The sequence below is a fragment of the Cebus imitator genome, unplaced genomic scaffold, assembly GCF_001604975.1.
Source record: "Cebus imitator isolate Cc_AM_T3 unplaced genomic scaffold, Cebus_imitator-1.0 Scaffold421, whole genome shotgun sequence".
Classification (NCBI taxonomy): Eukaryota; Metazoa; Chordata; class Mammalia; order Primates; family Cebidae; genus Cebus; species Cebus imitator.
Window position 1 is genome coordinate 234594 of NW_016107736.1, and position 26517 is coordinate 261110.

The window sequence follows — 26517 nt, forward strand, 5'->3', positions numbered from 1 at the left end:
TTTTTTTTGACACAGAGTCTTGCTCTGTCACCCAGGCTGGAGTGCAGTGGCATAATCACAGCTCACTGCAGCTTTGACCTCTGGGACTCAAGCAGTCCTCCTGCCTCAGCCTCCCAAGTAGCTAGGACTACAGGCATGTGCCACCACACCCAGCTAATGTTTCTTTCTCTTTTTTTTGTATGTGTTGGGGGTTTCACTATGTTGCCCAGACTGGTGTTGAATTCCTGGCCTCTAGTGATCCTCCCACACCTGCCTCCCAGCGTGCTGGGATTATAGGCATAAGCCACTGCGCCTGGCCTACAAAGAGGCCTTTGAAGTGAAATATGAAAAGCATCATGGTCTTGTTTGCATACATAGAGATGTTCCCACTTTCTATTTATGAGTGGATGCCCTGCTTTTCCAGTTTACTTTTGCAGCAAAAGGGTTGCAGTTAAAAGTTGAGCAATGATGTGATTATCACTGAGCCTTTGCAAGGCCATTAGCCACCAGCAAGCTTAAGTTACTTCAAGAGAAAGGCACTTCATAGTTGAAGTACACTTGCCTTGCTTTTGGTTTCTCTGGGCCCAAATCGCCAGTGATTTTAGCTCACTCCATTGAGTTTTACAATTCAAACTTCCCCAAAGCCCCCTTAATTAGTAACAGATGGTTCAAGAATACCCTCGTACTACACGTCTTTGTATTATTCCATCTTTATTTGTCATGCTTCATGATACATTTCTTATTTACCTGCTTGTAGCAGCAGTTTTGCCTGGACGGATGAAGTCTGTTGTGGTCTTTCAGAAATGCACAAGTGGTTACATGCACTATGAAAATTAATAGCTCCTATGCCAAAGAGAGCTGCATTCTCATGGTTTCAATTAACACTGACATAATGGGACTATGTCTATACCCCACTCCAAACTACAGAAGCTGTAATTAGAAATCAGTGCCTCACCGTAGGGATGTCTAAATGACTGTCCTGCTTTGCAAACAATTTTCATTGCTCCCTCTTTATTTCTATTTGCCTTTGTTTCACATCTCCCCACCTCCCAGGTTAAAAGGAAGTATGCAGTTGTGCCTTCCCTGTGTTGCATTCTTCTGGACATTGTTCTCAGAATTACCTGTGGGAAACTGAGAAGCCTACAAGAGTGCTAAACAAACTATTTTACTACTTCCCAAAATCATTATAAATACAAATTTTAAAAATAGTCAATACAAAATGCTTTTAAGAAGCAAAGTGTAGACATGTATGCAACTCTTAATATTCTTTTTTACTCACAATCTTAAAATCTAGAATTGGTTAAGAGGAATATAGGACTCAAGCCATTATGAGTGGGGAACGGGTGAAGATGGGAGGAGTACAGGAGATGTCAAATTGAATAAATTGAGTTTACATACTCATAAAACAAAAATAGAGCCCTTTTCAAGAGGTTGACTTATTAGTGTTAACTGAGTCTAATCATTTAAAACAAAGACAAGACACACTTTCAAGTATTTATGAAGCTTCAGTTTTATCTACAACATTTCCAGAAATATTCCCAAATGAATATTTTGTTATGCTTTTCAGATTTTATTATTAGATGAATCATTAGGAACTTCTCATCCTCCTTTCTTTGTGTATATGCATTGAATTCAAAACTGGCCTGGAAATTGTTTAAAAACTCATCACGGCCGGGCGCGGTGGCTCAAGCCTGTAATCCCAGCACTTTGGGAGACCGAGGCGGGCGGATCACGAGGTCAAGAGATAGAGACCATACTGGCCAACATGGTGAAACCCCGTCTCTACTAAAAATACAAAAATTAGCTGGGCGTGGTGGCATGCGCCTGTAGTCCCAGCTACTCGGGAGGCTGAGGCAGGAGAATTGCTTGAACCCAGGAGGCGGAGGTTGCAGTGTGCCGAGATTGTGCTACTGCACTCCAGCCTGGTGCCTGGCAACAGAGTGAGACTCTGTCTCAGAAAAAAAAAAAAAATCACATACCATGGCAAGTATGGGTTCTCTATCACTCTTACCATAATTTTGGGAAATAGTTCTGTTATTTCTATTGGGTGCTTCTGTTACCAAGCAACAGATAAAATCTAGACCTTTTCTGCTTGTTTGATACTATTGGCTGTGCAAAAAAAGAAAAAAAAAAGGTGCAATGAATGTATGTTAGGAGGTGAAATAAACTAAAATGAAATGTATTTCTAGCTTCAGTGCAGTGTGTTGACTGCCATCACTGTGTAATGTGGCTTAAGGCTCATTCTAAATTAATGAAATGAAATCCAGGCTGTGTGAAGTTCTGTTCCAGCATTTTTATTTTCAGGCTGCTTGTAGTATTTTTTAATGTGGTGTTTGGAAAATGCAGGTCATAGGGTAGAAAGTCTAAATGTATATGAAAAGAGTCTTTGCAGAACACTTTTCTGCAAAGTCTTCTTATAGCAGATATGGCATGCAGATGTCCTGGTAAATGTGTATATCCTGAGGAAGGCAGGAATGAGTATTTTTTAAATAGTTTTAATAAGTTTAGGAGGAAATCAGGAGTCTTCCCCCTGCATACATACTGACTTTTATCATAAAACGTAGATTGTCTCCTAAAATCTTATATTTTAAGGTACCTCCTACAGTTACCTTCTCATTAAGAAAGACCTTGGTCAGTCTTAAAGGATTTTATAAGGTTTGGAAATTGAGTGTCAGTGTATTGTCATTATAGGTCAATAACTCAGACTGATTTTTTTTTATTGTACTTTAGGTTGTGGGGCACATGTGCAGATCATGCAGGATTGTTGCATAGGTACATATGTGGCAGTGTGGTTTGCTGCCTACGTCCCCGTCACCTCTATCTGGCATTTCTCCCCATGTTATCCCTCCCCAACTTCCCCACCCACTTCTGTCCTTCCTATAGCCCCCCCCATAGACCCTAGTGTGTGATGCTCCCATACCTGTGTCCACGTGTTCTCATTGTTCAACACCCACCTATGAGTGAGAACATGCAGTGTTTGATTTTCTGTTCTTGTGTCAGTTTGCTGAGAATGATGGTTTCCAGATTCATCCATGTCCCTAGAAAGGACATGAATTCATCGGTTTTTTTATGGCTGCATAGTATTCCGTGGTGTATATGTGCCACATTTTCCTTGTCCAGTCTATCATTGATGGGCATTTGGGTTGGTTCTGGGTCTTTGCTATTGTAAACAGTGCCTCAATGAACATACGTGTGCATGTGTCTTTATAATAGAATGATTTGTAATCCTTTGGGTATATACCTAGTAAAGGGATTGCTGGGTCAAATGGAATTTCTATTTCTGGGTCCCTGAGGAATCGACACACTATCTTCCATGATAGTTGGACTAATTTACACTCCCACCAACAGTGTAAAAGTATTCCTATTTCTCTACATCCTCTCCAACATCTGTTGTCTCCAGATTTTTTTTAATGATCACCATTCTAACTGGCATGAGATGGTATTTCAATATTTGCATTTCTTTCATGACCAGTGATGATGAGCATTTTTTCATATGTTTGTTGGCCTCATATATGTCTTCTTTTGAAATGTGTCTTTTCATATCCTTCATCCACTTTTGAATGGATTTTTTTTTTCTTGTAAATCTGTTTTAGTTCTTTGTAGATTCTGGATATCAGTCCTTTGTCAGATGGGTAGATTGTGAAAATTTTTTCCCATTCTCTTGGTTGCTGGTTCACACTAATGATCATTTCTTTTGCTGTACAGAAGCTCTGGAGTTTAATTAGATCCCATATGTCTATTTTGGCTTTTGTTGCCAATGTTTTTGGTGTTTTAGTCATGAAGTCCTTGTCTATGCCTATGTCCTGAATGGTTTTTGCCTAGGTTTTCTTCTAGGGTTTTTATGGTGTTAGGTCTTATGTTTAAGTCCTTAATCCATCTGGAGTTAATTTTAGTTTAAGGTGTCAGGAGGGGTTCCAGTTTCTCCTTTCTGCACACTGCTAGCCCGTTTTCCCAATACCATTTATTAAACAGGGAATCCTTTCCCCATTGTTTGTTTTTGTCAGGTTTGGCAAAGATCAGATGGTTGTAGATGTGTGGCATTGCCTCCAAAGCCTCTGTTCCATTCCATTGGTCTATATCTCTGTTTTGGTACCAGTACCATGCTGTTTTGATTACTGTAGCCTTGTAGTATAGCTTGAAGTCAGATAGCCTGATGCCTCCAGCTTTGTTCTTTTAACTTAGGATTGTCTTGGCTATGTGAGCTCTCTTTTGGTTCCATATGAAGTTTAAGGTGGGTTTTTCCAGTTCTGTGAAGAGGGTCATTGGTAGCTTGATGGGGGATAGCATTGAATCTATAAATTACTTTGGGCAATATGGCCATTTTCACAATACTGATTCTTCCTAACCATTACTGTGGAATGTTTTTCCATCTATTTGTGCCCTCTCTGATTTCCTTGAGCAGTGGTTTGTAGTTCTCCTTGAAAAGGTCCTTTACATCCTTTGTTAGTTGTATTCCTAGGTATTTTATTCTCTTTGTAGCAATTGTGAATGGGAATTTGCTCATGATTTGGCTCTGTTTGTCTGTTATTGGTGTATAGGAATGCTTGTGATTTTTGCACATTGATTTTGTAACCTGAGACTTTGCTGAAGTTGCTTATCAGCTTAAGGAGATTTTGGGCTGAGACGATGGGGTCTTCTAAATATACAATCATGTCATCTGGAAATAGAGACAATTTGACTTTCTCCTTTCCTAATTGAATACCCATTATTTCTTTTTCTTGCCTGATTGCTCTGGCTAGACCTTCCAATACTATATTGAATAGAAGTGGTGAGATAGGGCATCCTTGTCTAGTGCCAGATTTCAAAGGGAATGCTTCCAGTTTTTGCCCATTCAGTATGATATTGGCTGTGGGTTTTTCATAAATAGCTTTTATTATTTTGAGGTACGTTCCTTCAATACCTAGTTTATTGAGAGTTTTTAGCATAAAGGGCTTTAGAATTTTGTCAAAGGTCTTCTCTGCATCTATTGAGATAATCATGTGGTTTTGTCTTTGGTTCTGTTTATGTGGTGGATTACGTTTATAGACTTGTTATGTTGAACCAGCCTTGCATCCTACTTGATCGTGATGGACAAGCTTTTTGATGTGCTGTTGCAATCAGTTTGCCAGTATTTTATTAAAGATTTTTGCATCTATGTTCATCATGGATATTGGCCTAAAGCTTTCTTTTTTTGTTGAGTCTCTGCTGGGTTTTGGTATCAGGATGATGTTTGTCTCATAAAATGATTTGGGAAGGATTCCCTCTTTTTATGTTGTTGGGAATAGTTTTAGAAGGAGTGGTACCAGCTCCTCTTTGTATGTCCAGTAAAATTCGGCTGTGAACCCATCTGGACCTGGACTTTTTTTGTTTGGTAGGCTATTAATTGCTGCCTCAGTTTCAGCCCTTGTTATTGGTCTATTCAGGGTTTTAACTTCTTCCTGTTTTAGGCTTGGGAGGGTGCAAGTGTCCAGGAATTTATCCATTTCTCCCAAGTTTACTGGTTTATGTGCATAGAGTTATTTATAGTGATCTCTGATGGTCATTTGTATTTCTGTGGAATCGGTGGCAATATCACCTTTATCGTTTTATATTGCATCTATTTGATTCTTCTCTCTTTTCTTTTTTATTAATCTGGCTAGCAGTCTGTCTATTTTGTTGATGTTTTCAAAAAATCCAGCTCCTGGATTTATTGATTTTTTAAAGGGTTTTTTTGTGTCTCTGTATCCTTCAGTTCTGCCCTAATCTTAGTTATTTCTTGTCTTCTACTAGCTTTTGAATTTTTTTGATCTTGCTCCTCTAGCTCTTTCAATTTTCATAATAGGGTGTCGATTTTAGATCTTTCCTCACTTCTCATATGGGCATTTATTGCTATAAATTTCTCAGACTCTAGACACTGCTTTAAATGTGTTCCAGAGATTCTGGTACATTGTGTCTTCATTCTTGTTGGTTTTGAAGAACATCTTTATTTCTGCCTTCATTTCATTGTTTATCCAGTCAACATTCAAGAGCCAGTTGTTCAATTTTCATGAAGTTGTGTGGTTCTGAGTGAGTCTTAATTCTGAGCTCTAACTTGATTGCATTGTGGTCTGAGAGACTGTTATGATTTTTGTTTTTTTGCATTTGCTGAGGAGTGATTTACTTCAAATTATGTGGTCAATTTTAGAGTAAGTGTGATGTGGTGCTGAGAAGAATGTATATTCTGTGGATTTGGGGTGGAGAGTTCTGTTGATGTCTATTAGGTCTGCTTGGTCCAGATCTGAGTTCAAGTCCTGGATATCCTTGTTAATTTTCTATCTCGTTGATCTAATATTGACAGTGGAGTGTTAAAGTCTCCCACTATTAATGTTTGGGAGTCTAAGTATCTTTGTGGGTCATTAAGAACTTGCTTTATTTATCTGGGTGCTCCTGTATTGGGTGAATATATATTTAGGATAGTTATTCTTCTTGTTGCATTGATTGTTTTACCATTATGTAATGCTCTTCTTTGTCTCTTTTGATCTTTGTTGGTTTAAAGTGTATTTTATCAGAGACTAGGATTGCAACTCCTGCTTTTTTTTTGCTCTCCATTGACTTGATAAATCTTCATCCCTTTATTTTGAGCCTATGTGTGTCCTTGCATGTGAGATGGGCTTCCTGAATATAGCACCCCAATGGGTTTTGACGTTTTATCCAATTTGCCAGTCTGTGTCTTTAGATTGGGGCATTTAGCCCATTTACATTTAAGGTTAATATTGTTATGTGCAAATTTGATCCTGCCATTTTGATGCTAGCTGGATGTTTTGCCCATTAGTTTTTGCATTTTCTTCATTGTATCGATGGTCTTTACCATTTGGTACATTTTTGGAGTGGCTGGTACTGGTTGTTCCTTTCCATGTTTAGTGCTTATTTCAGGAGCTCTCATAAGGCAGGCCTGGTGGTGACAAAATCTTCAGCAATTGCTTGTCCATAAAGAATTTTGTTTCTCCTTCATTTATGAAGCTTAGTTTGGCTGGATATGAAATTCTAGTTTGAAAGTTCTTTTCTTTAAGGATGTTGAATATTGACCCCCACTCCCTTCTGGCTTGTAAGGTTTCTGCTGAGAGATCCACTGTGAGTCTGATGGGCTTCCCTTTGTGGATAACCCGACCTTTCTCTCTGGCTGCCCTTAGCATTTTTTCCTTCATTTCAACCCTGGTGAATCTGACGAATTATGTGCCTTGGGGTTGCTCTTCTTGAGGAATATCTCTGTGGTGTTCTCTGTATTTCCTGGACTTGAATGGTGGCCTGCCTTGCTAGGTTGAGGAAGCTGTCCTGGATAATAACCTGAAGAGTGTTTTCCACCTTGGATTCATTTTCTCCATCACATCCTGGTACACATATCAAATGTAGATTAGGTCTTTTCACATAGTCCCATATTTCTTGGAGGCTTTGTTCATTTCTTTTCACTCTTTTTTCTCTGATCTTGCCTTCTTGTTTTATTTCATTGAGTTTATCTTCAATCTCTGATATCCTTTCTTCAGTTTGGTCGATTTGGGTATTGAAACTTGTGTATGCTTCGCAAAGTTCTCTTGCTGTGTTTGTCATATCCATCAAGTCGTTTATAGTCTTCTCTAAGCTGTTTATTCTAGTTAGCATTTCATCTAACCTTTTTTCAAGGTTCTTAGTTTCTTCACACTGGGTTAGAACATGTTCTTTTAGCTCAGAGAAGTTTGTTACTACCCATCTTCTGAAGCCTATTTCTGTGAATTCATCAGACTCATTCTCCATCCAGTTTTGTTCTCTTGCTGGTGAGGAGTTGTGATCCCTTGGAGGAGGAGAGGCATTCTGGTTTTTGGTGTTCTCATCCTTTTGTGCTGGTTTCTTCCCATTTTCATGCGTTTATCTACGTGTGGTCTTTGTAGTTGGTGACTTTTGGATGGGGTCTCTGAGTGGACGTCCTTTTTGTTGATGTTGAAGCTATTTCTTTCTGTTTCTTAGTTGCCCTTCTAACAGCCAGGCCCCTCTGGTGCAGAACTGCTGGAGGTCTACTCCAGACCCTGCTTCCCTGGGGATACCCACGGGGGCTGCAGAACAGTAAGGGTTGCTGCCTGTTTCTTCTGTTATCTTCATCCCAGAAGGGTACCCACCAGATGTCAGCCTAAGCTCTCCTTTATGAGGTGTCTCTTCAGGTATACAGGGTCAGGATCTGCTTGAGGAAAGAGGCTGTCCCTTATAATGGCTCAAGTGCTGTGCTGGGAGCTCTGTTGTTCCATTCAGAGCTGCTGGGCAGGTACATTTAAGTCTGCTGCAGCACAACCCAAAACTGCTCTTTTCCCAGGTACTCTGTCCTGGAAAGGTGAGGCTTTATTTACAAGTTCCTGACATGCTGCTGCCTTTTTTCAGAGATGCTCTACCCAGCAAGGAGGTAGCCACAGTCTGCCAGCAGAGACATTGCTGAGCTGCCATGGGCTCTGCCCAGCTGCTGTGTACACTTCCTTGTGGTTTTGTTGACAGAGGTACAGTTAGAACTGCCTCGGTAATGGCGGACTGTCTTGGTAATGGCGGACTGCCTCGGTAGTGGCGGACTGCCTCGGTAGTGGCGGACTGCCTCGATAGTGGCAGACTGCCTGGGTAGTGGTGGACTGCCTTGGTAATGGTGGACGCCCTTCCCCCTACCAAGCTGGACCATCCCGAATCCATCTGTGCTTGCTGCAAAACATTTCAAATTGCTAGTCTTTGTGGGGGTAGGACCCACTGAGCCAGATCACCTGGCTCCCTGTTTCAGCCCCCTCTTTTTCAGTTGAATGGGCTGCTCTGTACCCCAGTCTTTCCAGCCGCCAGTTGAAACAGCTGCCCAGATTTGTTTGAGTTTTTGTGTGGAATCCTGTGGCACCAGCTGAAACAGCCGTGCTGGAAACTTGAGGCACTTTGCAACCCGGGAATCTCCTGGTCTGTGGGCAGTAAAAACTCATTTGGAAATGCAGTGATCACTCACTCTCTACGTTGTTCTCGCTGGGAACTGCACTCCAGAGCTGTTCCTATTTGGCCATCCTCTGATTTTGACATTTGAGTTAATATGGGAGTACTCGGTCCAGATGATGTTCCCTTTCTGTCATACCACCCCACAAAAAAAGTAAATGAATCAAACCTCATTCTTATGTAAATAGTGTCAAACCCCTTTTATACAAATTATGTCCTATTTTATAATAGGAATTGATCATCTCTGATACATTTGATATAGTTCTTTCAAAATGTCAAAACTTTGACGAAATATGTAATTGCTTTCCGGTTGGTTTTGTTCAAGTGACTTTTGTTCTCTCCACGTCCAACAGTGTTTTCTTGAGACTTTGAATTCTTTGTGAGCACGGTTGATGACTAATATACATATATATCTATTTTCTCACCCATGGCACCTTGAATAGTTGTAAAGACATAGCACTGGCTCAGTAAGTCATTATTGTTTTACTAAACAATATGTCATCTCATCCAAGTATCTGAATAGTTGAATCCTAAATTACCCTCCAACATAAAAATTGATTTATTTGGTCAATAAATGTTGAAAACTGAAAATTGTCACTAGAAAACATCCAGCTCCATAGTGGAATGTATGTTGTACATGGAGATACTGTACTAGGTCTAGGAGCTCTGGCAAAAGGATTAGATTTATATACTGTCATCAAGGTTCTTATAGTCTGTTACTCAAAAGAAGCCATTTAGATACATATCATGGAAGGGAAGACCTTGTGTGAGTCCCTTAATCTCTTTGGGGCCCTACTTGTCTGTGAAATGAGATGATACTACTCACGTTGTATGATTATTTTGAGGCTTAAACAAGTTAATACATGTAGAGAACTTAGAACAGAGCCTGGCACATACTAAATATTGTGTTTGTGTCATAGAAACTAATAAAATCCAGTAAAATCTATCAGTAGTAACTCTGTCATAGAACAGAAAAATTTTCTCTTGAATCTTGACATCAAAACCCTCATGACCATGAAACCATAAAAGCTGAATAAGTATTTTCTTTAAGAGATCATTAAACCATTCCTTTTGTTTAAAGGGGAAAGGGGAGGAATGTATAGCTTTTCTTTTCCCATTTCTTTATATGATTTTAAGAAATAACTATTAAATCACTAAGAGAGATCTGAAAAATGTGACTTCCATAAAAAGCAGTCATAACTCCTACCCCTGCTTTTACCCTGGCCCCAAGGATTCTGCAACTTACTAATATCTAGGCTCAACCAACCCTTCTAAATAAAAGAAAAAAACATATCAAATGTTAGTCAACAGCTGTGCCCCAAGGTAAAAATCAAATTGAATAATTTAAGTGGCACGGCACGGCATGTCATGCCATGGAGAATAAATACATAACTGAGGATTAAAGGGAGACCTCTTTGTTAATCCCTGTGTGGCATGATCTACTGCTTGGTTCTGGGTCTTGCGGAGTAAACCTACTTCAGCAAATAAGTTTTTGAAGACTCAAAAGAAGTAATTGATTTTGAGGGTTACCAGGGAGTAGAATGTGAATGAACTTGAATTTGTATTCAAAACGAATAAAGCCCGAGAACAAAGTCTGACTTAGTCCACTGTTATATTTACTAAAGGGTGAAAGGTTTGCCCCTAACACTGTGGAGAGACCACTGAGAGCTTATGAAAGAGCCCTCAGCAGTGCCTGGTATATCACTGTGTGACAGTAAGTGCTGCCACTGGATCCAGGAGATCTTGGACTTTCACCAGAAGCTCCATGAGAGAGCTTAAATTGAAGTTGCAGATTGAACATGCCAAATCTGAAAATTTAAGATTGGAAATGCTGTAAATCAGAAACTTTTTGAACACACCACCATGATGCTTAAATGCTCATTGGAGCACTTCAGGTTTTGGGTGTTTGGTTTAGGGATGCTCAAACCAGTAAGTAGAATGCAAATATCACAAAATCAAAAAAAGAAATTCCAAACACTTCTTGTCCCAAGCATTTTTGATAACAGCTATTCAACATTTGCCATATGCTGTGTAGCTTTTTCTTACCTGCTGGTGGCAAACTTTTGGCTCTTACACCAACTTACATTGCTTCTTACTAAGTTGCCCTTACGACTCCAAAAGAGAGGCAGCCATTTTATTTACCCACTAGGGTAGTGCAGAGTCCTTGGTACTCTGGGCCCACCATTGTGAACCTGGGCAGGTCAGCAAGGGTGGGGCCCAAAGGCCTGGGTATTGCTAGCATTATTACTGTTTTTTCTAGGGGGCTGAGACTTTGCAGGGAAACCTGCTTCTTTAGGTCTCATGACTGTTTTTAAACTCTTCCCTTTATGTTAGGGCCTCATCCCACTCCAACAGATTTGCTTTCCAGATTCTGAGTTCCTTTCATGTGAAATAGTACATGGTGGTCTGACTAGTGATTATGAGACAAAAGACAAATTTTTTTTTCTAAGTTTGATATTTTATGTGTCCTTTCTCCATTTTTTTTTTTTTTTTTNCTTCATCTCTCTTTTCAGTTCTGGTATTATTTAGTGTTTTCATAGCACGTTATAGCTGAGTTCCTTGTGATCATTTTTAGTAGTTACACAACAAATCATGTATAGAGCATGAGCCAGCACTTAGCCAAATAATGAAATGGAAGAACTCTGCCAAACCCAGCATCATAATTTCCCTTAATAAAACTCTACTGTGTCATTTAATTTGGTCTCTTTTTAAAACTTGAGCCTCCACCAGCCTATTTTAGGGAAGGGTACTATAAGGTCTATTGCATAAATGATTTGACTTACAATTGAGCTAAGAATACAGTGAGCCACTTCCTAGAGTTATTTTTTAAAAGAATGAGAAAGGACTTCTTTGAAAAAAAAAAGTGTTTTCTGAATATAACTACCTTGGGTCTAAATTTTTTGCTCATTTCCTAAAGTCCTATATAACTTTGGAATTGCTTTGTATTTTGTAGAAAAGGTTTTGTATTCTAATATAGAAATTCTTAACTTGCCTTGCTACCTAAATTCAAACGCATTCCAGAATAATCCCTGGCACATAGTAGGTGCTCAGTAACTATTTTTTGATCCCTTAGCTTTCTACATTTCTTTTTACTAGGACATTGTCTCCTCTTAAGCATAATATTCAACAAATGTCATGGGCTATTCTGTGATTTTTCATTTCATACTCACTTGCATACATTTTACCTCTTTAAAATCTAGCCATTTTGCAGTCTCATCAATGTGGAACCCAACTAAAACTAAAGTAGAAATTAACTAGTGCCTAAGATTAGAGTTTCTTGTCATCTGGCAGGGAAACGTGATACATCTGGGAAATCTTTTCATCAGAAATGCTTCATAAGGTATGGTACTGGAATCCACTGTTGTGTGGTGACTGTCAGCTAGTTGCTTATATCACTTTGGCTTTGGCTTTGGTTTTCTTGTCTATCAAATGTGAGAGCAACACTCAGTGATCTCTCAGGTCGCTTCCAACTCTAAGATTTCTATGATCCTATGCTTCTCAGGCCACCTTCCCCTCCAGTCCTGTCTGCTCCCTTATAAAAGGAGACTGGGACATGTAGGGAAGTCTTACCAATCTGTGACTTTAAAGGAATAAACTTTTAGCTGTCCAGCAAATCTGACTATCCAGAAAAGGCCATTTCTCCAGGGTATATCGGTTAGCCCAAATTTTACTGTACATTAATACATACTTAGAAGGACTAATTTACTGCTTAGGAAAACATTTGGGAATGGTTAAAACTGTGGAAAAATCTTAATTCTCGGTAGGGAATGTTGACTTTAGTGTATACAATTGCCTTTTTGTTGTTACACGTATTCCCCCTTTTTAGGCTAGAACTTTCTTTGGGATGAGGGGGATGGATGTACACCTGTGTCACACAGGAGCCTGAATGTTAATTCTTTCTCCTGACACTACTAATCCCTTGTTCCTGTTCCTAAGGGCACTGTTGATAAGTGTTATTCAAAGTAGCACTCAGAGTAGGTGAAGTACATTGTCAGGCTGCCCTGCATCCCAGCATCTGTTCCCTGTGGTGGTATCTGCCTCCAAAAGTCTATGTTTGCAGAACTGGTGGACTTATACAAAGGAATGCACTAATCCTCTGATACTCCAAACGAGGAGGGTGGGACAGAGAGAATGAGGAGACAGGAACTTTTAATTAGCTGCTAGAATGCAATACCTAGCCCCAATCCTTTCTAAGCATTGAGGAAAACAAGTGACCAGATGGAATTAGCTTTTCTACACCCCAAATAATTCTACCTTATAAAACTAGATGAAATGAAGTCCCATTTCTCTTGAGAGGATGGCCAGCCCAATCTGACTTGAGTAATGTTTCCATCTTTGTTCCTTTCCTTCCTCACGAACTTCCAGTCACAGCCCCGTGTGTCCTGCCATATGGTGTCCCAGGTTCTGCCTGATATTTAAGCCCCTCTAAATTCTGGCTACACACATACTCCTGCACACCTGACCTTATTTCCCATAATTCCCCAACCCTGTTCTGAGATGCAGTGATACATCCTGTACTCTCCTACAGGTTTTGTTCATTTCATTGTACTTACTCAGGATGCTCTCCCTTCATTTGACCAGTTAGGTCCAACCCTTTCTTAAAAATTTAATCAAAGCCCCAGCTCTTTCATTGAGTGTTCCCCAAATACTCTGTGTTTTAGTACTCCCAAGCCTTGGAAAGCCCCCCAAGTTTAAGTTTACTCATATTCCGTCCTGTAGAATATATTAACTTTGCCTCCTGCATAGCTTTTGGCACAGAACAGAAGACACCCTAGGTACCCTTCTAAACCTTAATTGGGGATTAGGTTTCGAAGGACAGCCTTGTAGTCAATGTGATTCAGAAGAAGATGTGGTTCTGTGCCAGTCTGGCAAAGACAAACACTGATGGTTGAGGCTATAGCAGGGTGTGCATGGTGGGCACATGAAGGTAGCCTCCTCCACTGCATTTCAGGGCTCACCCTGGATAGTTATTTGTAAAAGGATTTTGAGATAATTGAGCAATTTATGTGTGTGAGGTACAGAGACTCCAGGACGGAAGGGGGTGGGGGACGAATGGGTGTTTACAGGGTGGGAGATGTGTCCACCTTGATTGTTTTGGATCATGTGATGTTCATCTCCCTCCTCTCCCCTGTCCCAATGTGTATCTGTTATCTTAATCTACCTCTTCAGGAGGCAGTTCAGGCCTACTAATTATGATCAATCACAACTCATACTTAAATTAAGTTCATGGCCAAGCCTTCAGTGTCAACATGATAGAAACAATTTCTGTCTCTACTTTGGCCCCACCACTACTGTCTTTTTTTTTCTTTTCGCACATTAGGTAAACCCCACAGCCCAGTGTACCCACGCTCTGTTGAAGATGATCTACTGCTCCCACTGCCAGGGTCTCGTGACAGTGAAGCCATGTTACAACTACTGCTCAAACATCATGAGAGGCTGTTTGGCCAACCAAGGGGATCTCGATTTTGAATGGAACAATTTCATAGGTGAGCAAGTGATTAACATGTTTGTGTTGCTGGAGATAGTTTAGCTTCCAGTCACAAGGAATGTTGTAATTGGCAGCTGTGATATTTGTTTGTTTTAGTGTTATTTAGTGTTTGTCAGAATCCTGACTATGCTCAATTACTTTGAGTATAGTAAAAACATTACTACACGTAAATGTCCCCTTGAACTAATGGTGGCATTTCTGAAGGTAGTAGATACAGTGGCTGCCAGGTTTTTATAACAAAAGAATGCCTATTTCTCGGAGACAGGGTCTCTTTCTGTCACCTGGGTTGGAGTATGGCAACATAGTCAGCTCTCTGTAACGTTAAACTCCTAGGTTCAAGCGATCCTCCCGCCCTTGGCCTCCCAAAGCCCTGGGATTATAGGCATGAGCCAGTAGTCCCCAAGAAAGTGACTTTTTATATTTTCCCCCTAAAAGTCTGTTGTGGTTATCATTAAAGGCTTGTATCCATGTAAATGCTGGAGTACAGTCCTCATGGAGTTGTGAAAGTGGCTTTTAAAATGTTGTATCTGTTACACTGCAACCAAATCTGCAAACCTGCCAGATATGCATTTGTTACTTGGATCAGGTGAAATCTGATTGAGAAATTTAGGGATTCTGTTTCTGTACATGATTTAGCAATAGTAGTCTGCTCTGGTGAGAGTGGAAGAACTTTTGCTCCGAGAGTTTAAGAGATACGTATTCCTGCATATATATTCCACCTAGAAAACCATTCTTGGAACCCAGACAGCAATGTAAATGAAGTGGCCAATTGCTGAGAGGGTTAGTTATGATTTCTGGGAAAGGACAAATTAAGGAGAATTTAAATGTCCAGATGTCAGTTACCTTGATGCCTGAAACAACAGTGACCAGTGTTGAAGTTCCTTGTGCTCACAAAAAGAAACTCACATTTTCCCCCACCCCAGTCACCTCTGCATAATTGCCGAATTTGAGTGTCTTTATAAGCACCTATTTTTCACTTATTTGTCCAAATCATGGGAACATGCATGCAATTTGCTGGCTTGTTCTTTTTTTTTTTTTTTTTNTGGCGGGGTGAGGGGTGTTAAGGTTGGGGAATGCTTTTTAGTCTGTGTGAGAGCTAATTACCATATTAACTCCGTTTGAAAGTGCATCAATAAATTGGCTCCAACAGATTCTTAAGAACACTGACACAGGGGAAAAAAAAAGATGTGAATATTAAGCACTTCAGCACAATTGTAGCCTAAATAGCTCAAAGCTAGAAGACCTGAAAAAATCTTCTACACACAGAAAAGCAGAATCTCATGAAAGGGAAGGCATAAGACCAGCAAAGACACACAGGCCAAATGGCATGTCATGCCCAGAATGAAGCCATGGGAGAAATTGTTGCTTCAAAATATTTCTCATGGAAGTAAAAACCCATAGCATTTACAGATCTAAAGTTGCTGTTTTTTTTTTTTTTCTCTCTATCTGTAATCCCACATTCATCCCCACACCCAAATGTCAAGTTTGCAGTTCACTTTTGCTAAATTGATTTTTTGAAGAAAGTTGGTGATTCTTTTCCGTTTCACCATACTATAATACACTGTTTCTCCAGGCAAAAGAGCAGAATTTGCCATATGGTACAAAAAATGTGACAGTGATCAAGTTTTGCTAACATTACTACAGACACATTGGGAATGGAGTGCAGAAGGGCGTGGCCCTTGCCATCATTTTGATATTCTAACGTATCTAGCAGCAGCTATAACTAAACTCATATTCCTATATTAAAATACACATGCTCCTACATATTTTTCCTAGAGTATAAAGGTCCATATCAAATCAAAACCACACTCTGGCTTTTAACCGATGTTTTAAATCAGTTACTCTAAAACAAAGAGGACTTAAGTTGCTGTTGTTGGTTCTTGTTGTACACTTTTTAAATTATGCTTGTCATCTCTGAAGAAACAAAATTAAACCCAAGTAGAAGTTGGTAGGATTTCTGAATTGATTTTTTCCTAGTTATTTTAAATGATAACTTTTTGGAGGAATGAGGTATATCATTGTATCTAAACTTTGCTTTTAATGGGTATACTATTCTTTATTTCTAATAACCAGATATAAAAGACCAGGAGTAATAGACATGGTTAATCTCCAGTGCTTTTTCATGAAATTTTCCCAAGGGTTTAATTAATCTGCTTTGTGCTTGTACAATTCAGTCCCAATTTACATGCCTCTGCTGTAAATTCTTTTTTATTTCTTGTCTTTTTTTTTTCCTCTTTGCAATGAATTTTTCTTTCCCCTTTAAATGACTGCAGCTAATGAATGGTCAAGGGCTTTTTCCCCCTTCTTTAAATCAGATCTTGGGGTTAAGTCAGGAAACTGCCTTTTGTTCTTCCAGTCAGGTCGCAAGGCTGAAGATGTGGGTTTCTGATTATTGGCGGCACAATGCAAAAGGAATCGCTTTCTCTAGTGAGAAGGGGATGCTTTGTTGCTGGGGGTGTGGGGAGCAACTCAGTGCCAGTGTATTGAGCAGTGAAATCATGCAGTTGGACTAGACCCTTTAAGAGACTAAGGATGAACCGATTTTCCAAATCTGTCTTCTTGTTGCCAGTGCCCTTCCTCTCCTCTCTTAGCTGCATGTGTGCATGGCCATGAATTGAGACAATGTTGAAGTCTTGTCAACCTTTTATCACGATGGATCCAAATAGTTAAAACACCTTGGAACTTGGTTTTATAAGAGGCTCGTTTATATGAAACCTTCACTTGGAAAAATAAACCAAATACCTCCCTTGCCCCCACCAACAACAAAAGTCAGTTTCTGGAGAATCATAAATTATGCTAAGGTGCAACTTGTTCTCCATCACATACTGTAGCTGTGTTAACATTCATTTGACTCAGAGCCAACCCTATTAATGTCACAGGTTGCTGCCAGTGGGAATTTAGTATTGGGATTGCTGGCGGAGACACCAGCCAGGTCCTGGCAGGAGGCAGGAGCCAGTCGGATATCCCACAAACAAGGGCCCCCGGGGCTTATATCAGCCAGAAGAAAACCCAGACTCCAAACCAATCATCTTTGGCTTTCTCTTGAGGCTTCTTATCAGGGCTGGCTGCTGTTACAGAAGAGCCAATTGATAGCCAATCATGGTTTCCTCCAGGGGTTAGAGGCAGCTTTGGCTCCTGGGCTGCAGACTGCAGGCAGAACGCTCTTCAGTCGCGTTCTTCAGCTGTGCAACATGCAACGCCATAGCACCGGCCCCAACAAAGGCCCAGCTTCCCCCTCCATTCCCAGGCCCTTGTGTGTAGCCGGCTGGCTCAGAGTTTACAAAGACACCAAAAAGCCAGAAGAATTGGGGTTTATGTTTCCTTTCAGTCTTTCACAAACACATGACTGATCTGGCCATTCCTCACCACTAGGGGAATGAGGAGTTACAAAATGCACTGGGTTTTGTTGTTGTTGTTATTTAAACATCTCCATTTTAGATGTTTATTATCTGTCTATTCATAATATTTTTATTTGGAGCAGGTGATTTTCTTCTCAGCTTACAAAGGAATGTATTTCTGTACGTGGCAGCCCTGATGATTTGACAAAGATGAACACATTTAAGTTGTGCTCCACTTGTTTACAAAAAATCTACTTTTGCTAGCACATCAAAAGCATTTTTTTCTCCTAGTATAATGGTATATTCATGCTTTTAGCCCTTACTTAGAGGTTAGAAACATCACTTGATTGGCGCTTACCACAATGCAATCTGAAACTTCATTTGTTATTAACTGTTTTAAAAATTGCATTTCATGGAAATCTGTTTGTGGTTTGTGACATTGGAATTGTAGTTTAGAGAAATGACACCGTGTATTAGAATGTTGCGTAGGATTTGTTCTAGGTTGAAGGTGAAATGTTGATGACCAGGTTTGGTTTCATTGATATGCTGATGCCTATGCTCCTTTCCAGCAAAAAGCTTAGGTAGAAGCTCAGCTGGGGGCTGCAGCGGTATTCTTTGGGAGGGACACAATCTTCCGGAAACTAGCCCTTCTTTCTAGTAGCCATCCTTGTACAACCTGAAGGTGATAGATAATGTGGGTCTAACTCCTTTTTTGCCATGCACTAAGCACTAGAGTGTAAAGGGGGGATAAGCAAGTTTAAAAGTTCACTGTCATTAGTGAAGCATCCTTTTTGTCATTTGGGGTTTTCATTTCCAAGTTCTTCTAGTTTTGTACAACAGGTAGCAGGCAAAATTACTAAGCCTCGTAATCCTAAGAAACATGTATGGCAAGAAAACAAAGACAATGTATTTTATTGAAGTGATTCAATGCTTACTGGAAAATGCTAGGCTACTCCAAAGTCTAAAAGTAACTTGCAGGATAATCGGTGAGATATATACTGTGAGCCCACTAATTCTGTGTACTGTGTCTTGTGTTATCTTTTGACTTGGGGAAAAAAAAGGAGGTACATGCTTTACTTTAAGATAAATTGAGACCCTTGTATTTGAAATGAGAAGTTCTTCTTAATACAAAAATTGCATTATTCAAAGTTTCATTATTTGAAAATTCATTAGAATTCCTAGGAATCCTTTCATTTGTATTTTACAACGGTACACTCAAGGATCTGAGGCATTTTATTTTTATAAATGAAAGAAAAGAATTACTATGCCAGCATCTTAACTGATTTATGTTTTTGACTCTTGTAAATTCAATCTGAAATAAGAAGATCTTAGGGAAGTCTCTGGGAGAACTGGCATGTCATTTTGCCTCCAGCCTTAGGTTTGTCATCTGGGAGCTAACTAAGACCCTTACAATAACAGTGGCCGACACACAAATAATCAGTATAGAGGGAGGTTCCTGATTGGGTTTACTTGCTGTAGAACTAAGCCTTCATCTGGCCATTTCACACTTTAGAGAGCTAGTGAGACATAGTGACTAAATGTAGTTTGATGTAAAGGAAATAGATGTAAAAACAAGATTTCATTATGATGCGTGATGCAGGAAACAGACAGGTACAAAATAATCAGACCGATTTACCCGAGGCCAAACTAATGATTGACTTTGTATGCTGTATTGTTTTTCCCCAAACCTCATATTAGATGCTATGCTGATGGTGGCAGAGAGGCTAGAGGGTCCTTTCAACATTGAATCAGTTATGGATCCCATCGATGTGAAGATTTCTGATGCTATTATGAACATGCAGGATAATAGTGTTCAAGTGTCTCAGAAGGTAATGAAGGCAGGATGCTGGAAAGGGGAGCTGGAGATACCCCCCACCCCCCTGCCTTGGGATGTGACTTCCTTAACATGACCACATTTACTCCAATGCAGGTTTTCCAGGGATGTGGACCCCCCAAGCCCCTCCCAGCTGGACGAGTTTCTCGTTCCATCTCTGAAAGTGCCTTCAGTGCTCGCTTCAGACCACATCACCCGGAGGAACGCCCAACCACAGCAGCTGGCACTAGTTTGGACCGACTGGTGAGCATTTTGGCAGGAAGGGCTGTGTTTGATGACAAAGAACTGAAAACTCTTGCTCAAAATGAATTTTTAGCTGGAAGGCTGACAAGTGTGGGTCTTTCGCATGTCACTTTTTGAGCAAATAGGATGTGGATGTCAGTCAATCTGCCTGTCCCATTTTCTAGCTCAGAAAGTTCCTGGGTAGTCAAGGAGTTGTGATGCAATAAGTCCTGTCTCAAAACTTCTCTTTAGATTCACTGTTCATTTACTGAACATCTATTATGTGCCCATCACTGTGCTAGGCACAGAGAAGCTTAGAGAAATAAGACAGGTCCTTGTTTTCAAAGGGCATCAACAAGGAGGCCAAGAGGGAGAAGTAGATGTTCCAGGCTTATTAACATAAAATGATGTTTAGTAAATGCTGAGGTGGGAGAAGAGTGAATAACTGCAGGCAAATTGCTTTATCCACAGTAATATGCTACAAAAATCTAAGTAAGTATTCCTATAGTAGTAGGAACACAGAAGAGGGAGCCTGAGGAGACAGGGATGGAAAGAGCAATAGCAGCTATGTTTCCCTGACTCTAAAAGCCTTGGGAGAAGAGACCGCATCTTATCTTTGTGCCTACAGGGCATGGAACCTGGTAGGCCTCAGATAGTACTTACAATGAAGTTGAGTGGACAAGGGGTCTAGGCCACTCCTTCGGAGCTTGCATTTCAACTATTCATTTGAGTGGTTTTGTACTTCTAAGATATAAATTGGAGCTACATCTTCTTCTTCTAACTAAAGTTGAAAATGAATAGCATATCACTCTGGAGATACTTTGGAAATGGTCAGAAGGCACATTTGTAGATAGTTTTGTCTTGTCTTGCAATGATCTTTTTTTGTTGTTTCATAATTAGGTTACTGATGTCAAGGAGAAACTGAAACAGGCCAAGAAATTCTGGTCCTCCCTTCCGAGCAACGTTTGCAATGATGAAAGGATGGCTGCAGGAAACAGCAATGAGGATGACTGCTGGAACGGGAAAGGCAAAAGCAGGTTAGTGTCTGTTGAATGGATTTGCAGCTTCTCCCTTCCTAGATGCCTGCGTGACCTTCAGAGATGGTTCTCTCAGTTGTCAACCAAGGCATCAGGAAGCAATTCACAGGAGGTAGCAACAACATGGAAGGCTTCTAGGGGTTCTCAGGAACTGGCTTTGCACTAGGACTGTTGAGAAGGCACCTAGCTACTTACAAAGAGTGCTGAGTCCAAAGTTTGACAGTAGTTACAGTCTAGTATTAGGAACTTTCCAATAGTGTCATTATTTTTAAAATATTTAATGCCTGTGGCTCTTTGCCCAATGGCCTAGCCTCATAAAATGCCAGTTCTCAAAGGTCCCATTCTCTGACTTGATGCCCTGTGTCCTTCCCTTAGACACTCAGTTAACTTAGAGAAGTACCTATACTTCTTTACTTCAACCCACCAACCTCCTCAAAAGGGATAGGTTTCCTTCTTGCCTTTTTTTCTTTTTTCTGGAGACAGAGTCTCACTGTCACCCAGGCTGCTAGAATGCAGTGGCGCAACCTCTGCCTCCTGGGTTCAAGCAATTCTACTGCATCAGCCTTCTGAGTACCTGGGATTACAGGCACACACCACCACACCAAGCTCATTTTTATATTTTTTTTTCTAGAGACAGGGTTTTACTATGTTGACCAGGTTGGTCTTGAACTCCTGACCTCAAGTGATCCACCCACCTTAGCCTCCAAAAGTGCTGGGATAACTTTCAAGAAGGTTTCCATCAAAATGGAGAAACGAGACATCCACAGGAACAGGAAAGATTACAGTTCATTAGGAATTGAAGAACTTCCATCTGATTTTGCTTAGTGGAAATACCAGAATCTAGCAGAAATATTTGATAATACTCTTGCTTTTTGCTTTACAAATCATCTTACTGGGGTCATTTGACATTCCAGGTACCTGTTTGCAGTGACAGGAAATGGATTAGCCAACCAGGGCAGCAACCCAGAAGTCCAGGTTGATACCAGCAAACCAGACATACTGATCCTTCGTCAAATCATGGCTCTTCGGGCGATGACCAGCAAGATGAAGAATGCATACAATGGGAACGATGTGGACTTCTTTGATATCAGTAAGCATTTGCAGTTTGAAAGTACAAATTGCTCTTGTATGCATTCTGATGAGAATAAGTGGAATGAAATCTCTATTCCATCTTTTTTTTAACTAGGTGATGAAAGTAGTGGAGAAGGAAGTGGAAGTGGCTGTGAGTATCAGCAGTGCCCTTCGGAGTTTGACTACAATGCCACCGACCACTCTGGGAAGAGTGCCAATGAGAACGCCGACAGTGCTGGTGTCCGTCCTGGGACACAGGCCTACCTCCTCACTGTCTTCTGCATCTTGTTTCTGGTTATGCAGAGAGAGTGGAGATAATTCTCAAACCCTGAGAAAAAGTGTTCACCATCAAAAAGTTAAAAGGCACCAGTTACCACTTTTCTACCATCCTAGTGACTTTGCTTTTTAAATGAATGGACAACAATGTACAGTTTTTACTATGTGGCCACTGGTTTAAGAAATGCTGACTTTGTTTTTCCATTCAGTTTTGGGAGGAAAAGGGACTGTACATTGAGTTGGTTCTTGTCCCTCAAACCATGTTAAACGTGGCTAACAGTGTAGGTACAGAACTATAGTTAGTTGTGCATTTGTGACTTTATCACTCTATTGTTTGTTTGTTTGTTTGTTTCTCATTTCGTTTTGGGTTTTTTTTTTTCCAACTATGATCTCGCCTTGTTTCTTACAAGCAAACCAGGGTCCTTTCTTGGCATGTAACATGTACGTATTTCTGAAATATTAAATAGCTGTACAGAAGCAGGTTTTATTTATCATGTTATCTTATTAAAAGAAAAAGCCCAACAAGCAGTAACATTTCCATTTCTCCCTGTTATTTTAGTTGCCTTATCTGGAGAGACGTGGAGGTGATTTTTTTTTTTTTTTAATTATTATTAAGTTAGGACAGAATGTGAGGGCACAAGCAGGCTTCTGAGCCACTTGTCAGATTGTATTCAAAGCATCAATCCAAGAAGAAGGTTATACTTACTTCATTTATAGCTGGTAATTGGAAGAGACTGCAGACTACTGCTTTGACTGAGTTGAATTACATAAGCTAAGATTACTATAGGTCCATTTCTTGAACCCACTTATACTTAAAATGTAACCCATTTAGAAAAAGAGTCTAGATAGCATCCCCCTTGAAAGATAGAAGGTATTCAGGATATCCCAGTTCTCACATGTTCACACTTGGGTTTGGGAGTGTTTTAAAAACCAGGCAGGTTAGCTACTCCACCATGTGCTAGTTTTCACGTTCACACTGACTCTGTTTGAATTAATATCCCAGTGGCAGCAGTAAGCGACCTACAATCTCGTTTGATCCCCCTTATTAGAGTGGTTTAGATTTCAAACCCACCTCTGTACAGGGAGCTGTCTGGGAGCTAGCCAGAACTGGGGTACAGCCTGGGCTCAGGGAATAGCTGTCAACACTTGGGCAAAGTTTTGTCTGTGCATGTATATCTGCATTTGTTTTGGGAACCCAGTCTTTAAGAGTGTATAAGGTATCTCATTTGAGTCTTTTTCTCACCCAGCCCCCTGTTATCAGTAAAACAAAGGAATTGCCATGGTTCACAGCAATGTGTTTCGATCCACGGTATCAACCAAGTAGCCCACTTAGGGGAGAACTAGGTGTCCAGATTTTTGTATGTGTTGTTTTTCCTAGGGGGTGGGGTGGGGTGGGAGTAGGTAGAGCTGAGAAGACTACATCTTAGCAGTGACCTTTAGCCACGTGGGTGAACTGGCAAAGGCCATGGCCATATCTATTGTCCCAGGCCAAAGAGTAACAACTGCCTTGGCCCCTTGGGAACCCCTGCCTTGTGTCCTTACCAAATGATAGCTCATAAAACTCTGAGAATGTAACAAATCACTTTCAAAGGAGTTCCCAGAAGTCTTCAGAAAGACTAAAATTCTGCAAGTCTCTTCCTGCTTTAGACAGCCATTAAGATCCCAACTGATTTTACTGAACCCACAAAGAGGTTGTTTGTGTTATTGTTCAATTTCATTTGTAAGAGTAATTCTCTATTTTTATATTGAAACATAATTACTTGTTAGCTCAGGGTCTACATTTCATTCAACTTTTTACACCAAATTCTGCAGAGTGGTCAAAATGGAATATTGGGGGCTGTTGTAAACAGAGGCTTAATTTTATTAGAAGTAGCCAGTTATTTATTAAAGCATGATGTTAATAAAATAGGCATATTCTGGCTGGTTCGTATAAGTGATTTTTTTTTTTTTTAAACAAATCACAGAAGACATAAAATTGAAAAGGCACTCCATTTATATATGAGGAAAAATAGATTGTAAATAGCTACTGGGCCTTGTGAGAACTTGGAAAATGTGCTGATACTTAGTAACTACCTCAGTTGTGAGGAATTTCCTTTTTAGCTTAGACTGCTATTATTTTTACTTGGTAGAAATGAATCTGGTCTTCAAAATATGGCTCAGAGAGTTATCCTCGTAGACCTTGTTAGATTGTTTTTAATTTAAAACCTTGAACTCTGCCCAGCTGTTTTCTTTCAGTCAGGTTCTCTAAACCAATAACATTTTCCGAATTAAATATTCTTGAAGGTTCTTCTGTACTCTTACTGAATTGTTTTCTTTCTTTGCATTTTTTCCTGTTACTCTTTTATTATTTAAATTGTCTCTTGCTTTTGAACTTGAACTATGAAATAAACAAATCATAGATTTTTCCATTCAGGTCTGACTGGATAACTCTTGGCTTCTAACCAACTGGCAAGCTCACACTCGCTCCCTAAAAAAGAAGAAAGGCAAGTTGAATATTTTAAAACCTTAGGAGTTTGGAGTATGAGGTAGAATAAAAGCCTTGTTAGGAGAAGACCTGACTTTTCCAAAGTTAACAGCATGTGAAGGGCTTGTGTTTTACAAAGTCATTTATAAATTATTTTTCTTTGAAACACATCACCTACTCTGTACCTTAAAGAAACATTTTACAACTCTTAGATTTATATTTTATTTCAAAAATCTTAACTAGCACCTGTTACTTTCATTAAAAGACACTGAGAAGAATTGACGTAAATTTCTAAAGTTTAGTTACTGAGTGTTCAAAACCTAACCGTTCACATGAAGTAAAACTTATCATTTGTGATTACAGAATCAAAAATAGGTATGAATGGTGCTATTCAAACTTCTGCTTGCCCTTTATTAGCAGAATCTATTTATTTACATGGCTAAAGGGTAGATATCTATTTACATAGCTAAAAGGTAGTAAGTTATTAGGTTGGTGCAAAAGTAATTGTGGTTTTTGCCATTATTTTCAATGGCAAAATACTAAGAGTTTTATCTACTAGAGGAAGGTGTGTGTGTGTGTGTGTGTGTGTGTGTGCGCGCGCACACACATGTAATGTCACTGCAAAGCCAAATATAACTTTCTTACTTTTTTGAAACAACAAAGTACTCACAAATCTCTTCTGACTTTGAACTTCATGGGAAAAAATATAACTGCATGCCATGATACACTTCACAAGTTCAGTTTCTACTTTTTAACTCCTAAAATTTTTCTAAAATTCATTTTTATGCATGTGAAAAATATCTGAGACGTAACATTTGGTAACAGGAATTCTATTCCATCAATGAGCCACATGCCAAATAATATTTACTTGTCTACTTAGTTTTTAATTAGGTAATATGTTGACAGGGTTTAAAAACCAGAACATATATCAAGAGACTTAGTGAATTTTCCTCCCATTCCTGCTTCCATCTGCCAAGTTGTCCCCACAACCCAAGTAAGCTCTTACTAGTTACTTGTATATGTCTTCTTTCAAAGTTTCTTTATGCATGTGCAAGCTAATATAAATAGAAGTTTACCCTTTTTTGTCATATAAAAGGTAGCATTTTGTTTTGTTTTTTTGAGACAAAGTTTCCCTGTGTCCCCCAGGCTGGAGTGCAGTGGCACAATCTCAGCTCATGGCAACCTCCACTTCCTGGCTCAAGTGATCCTCCCACCTCAGCCTCGTGAGTAGCTGGGATTGCAGGTGTGCCTCACCACACCCAGCTAATTTTGTATTTTTAGTAGAGACAGGGTTTTGCCATATTAGCTAGGCTGGTTTCAAACTCCTGGGTTCAAGTGAGCCTCCACCTCGGCCCACCAAACTGCTGGAATTATAGGCATGAACCACCATGCCCAGCTAAAACGTAGCATTTTATGCTTATAGTGTCCAATTTAGTTTTTTTTTAATTTTTTTAAAAAATTATACTTTAAGTTCTGAGGTACATGTGCAGAACGTGTAGGCTTGTTACATAGGTATATGCATGCCATGGTGGTTTGCTGCACCCATCAACCCATCATCTACATTAGATATTTCTCCTAATGCTATCCCTCCCCTAGCCCCTCACCTTCTGACAGGTCCTAGTGTGTGATGTTCCCCTCCCTGTATCCATGTGTTCTCATTGTTCAACTCCCACTTTTGAGTGAGAACGTGTGGTGTTTAGTTTTCTGTTTTGGTGTTAGTTTGCTGAGAAGGATAGTTTCCGGCTTCATCCACATCCCTGCAAAGGACATGAACACATTCTTTTTTATGGCTGCATAGTATTCCATGCTGTATATGTGCCACATTTTCTTTATCCAGTCTATCACTGATAGACACTTGGGTTGATTCCAAGTCTTTGCTATTGTAAACAGTG

The 26517-nt window shown here is 39.9% G+C and overlaps 1 protein-coding gene across 1 annotated transcript in view; it reads left to right on the plus strand.

Annotated features, from left to right (window-relative positions):
* GPC4 (glypican 4) overlaps positions 1 to 24573 on the plus strand; it is a 124802-nt gene extending 100229 nt beyond the window's left edge. Inside the window, exons 5-10 of the mRNA XM_037731808.1 lie at positions 14216 to 14381; positions 19420 to 19550; positions 19652 to 19798; positions 20678 to 20814; positions 21729 to 21904; positions 22001 to 24573. Of these exons, the coding sequence (XP_037587736.1) occupies positions 14216 to 14381; positions 19420 to 19550; positions 19652 to 19798; positions 20678 to 20814; positions 21729 to 21904; positions 22001 to 22203 (960 nt within the window). The 3' untranslated portion in view covers positions 22204 to 24573. The remainder of the gene's footprint in view (positions 1 to 14215; positions 14382 to 19419; positions 19551 to 19651; positions 19799 to 20677; positions 20815 to 21728; positions 21905 to 22000) is intronic.
* The last annotated feature ends 1944 nt before the right edge of the window (positions 24574 to 26517 follow it).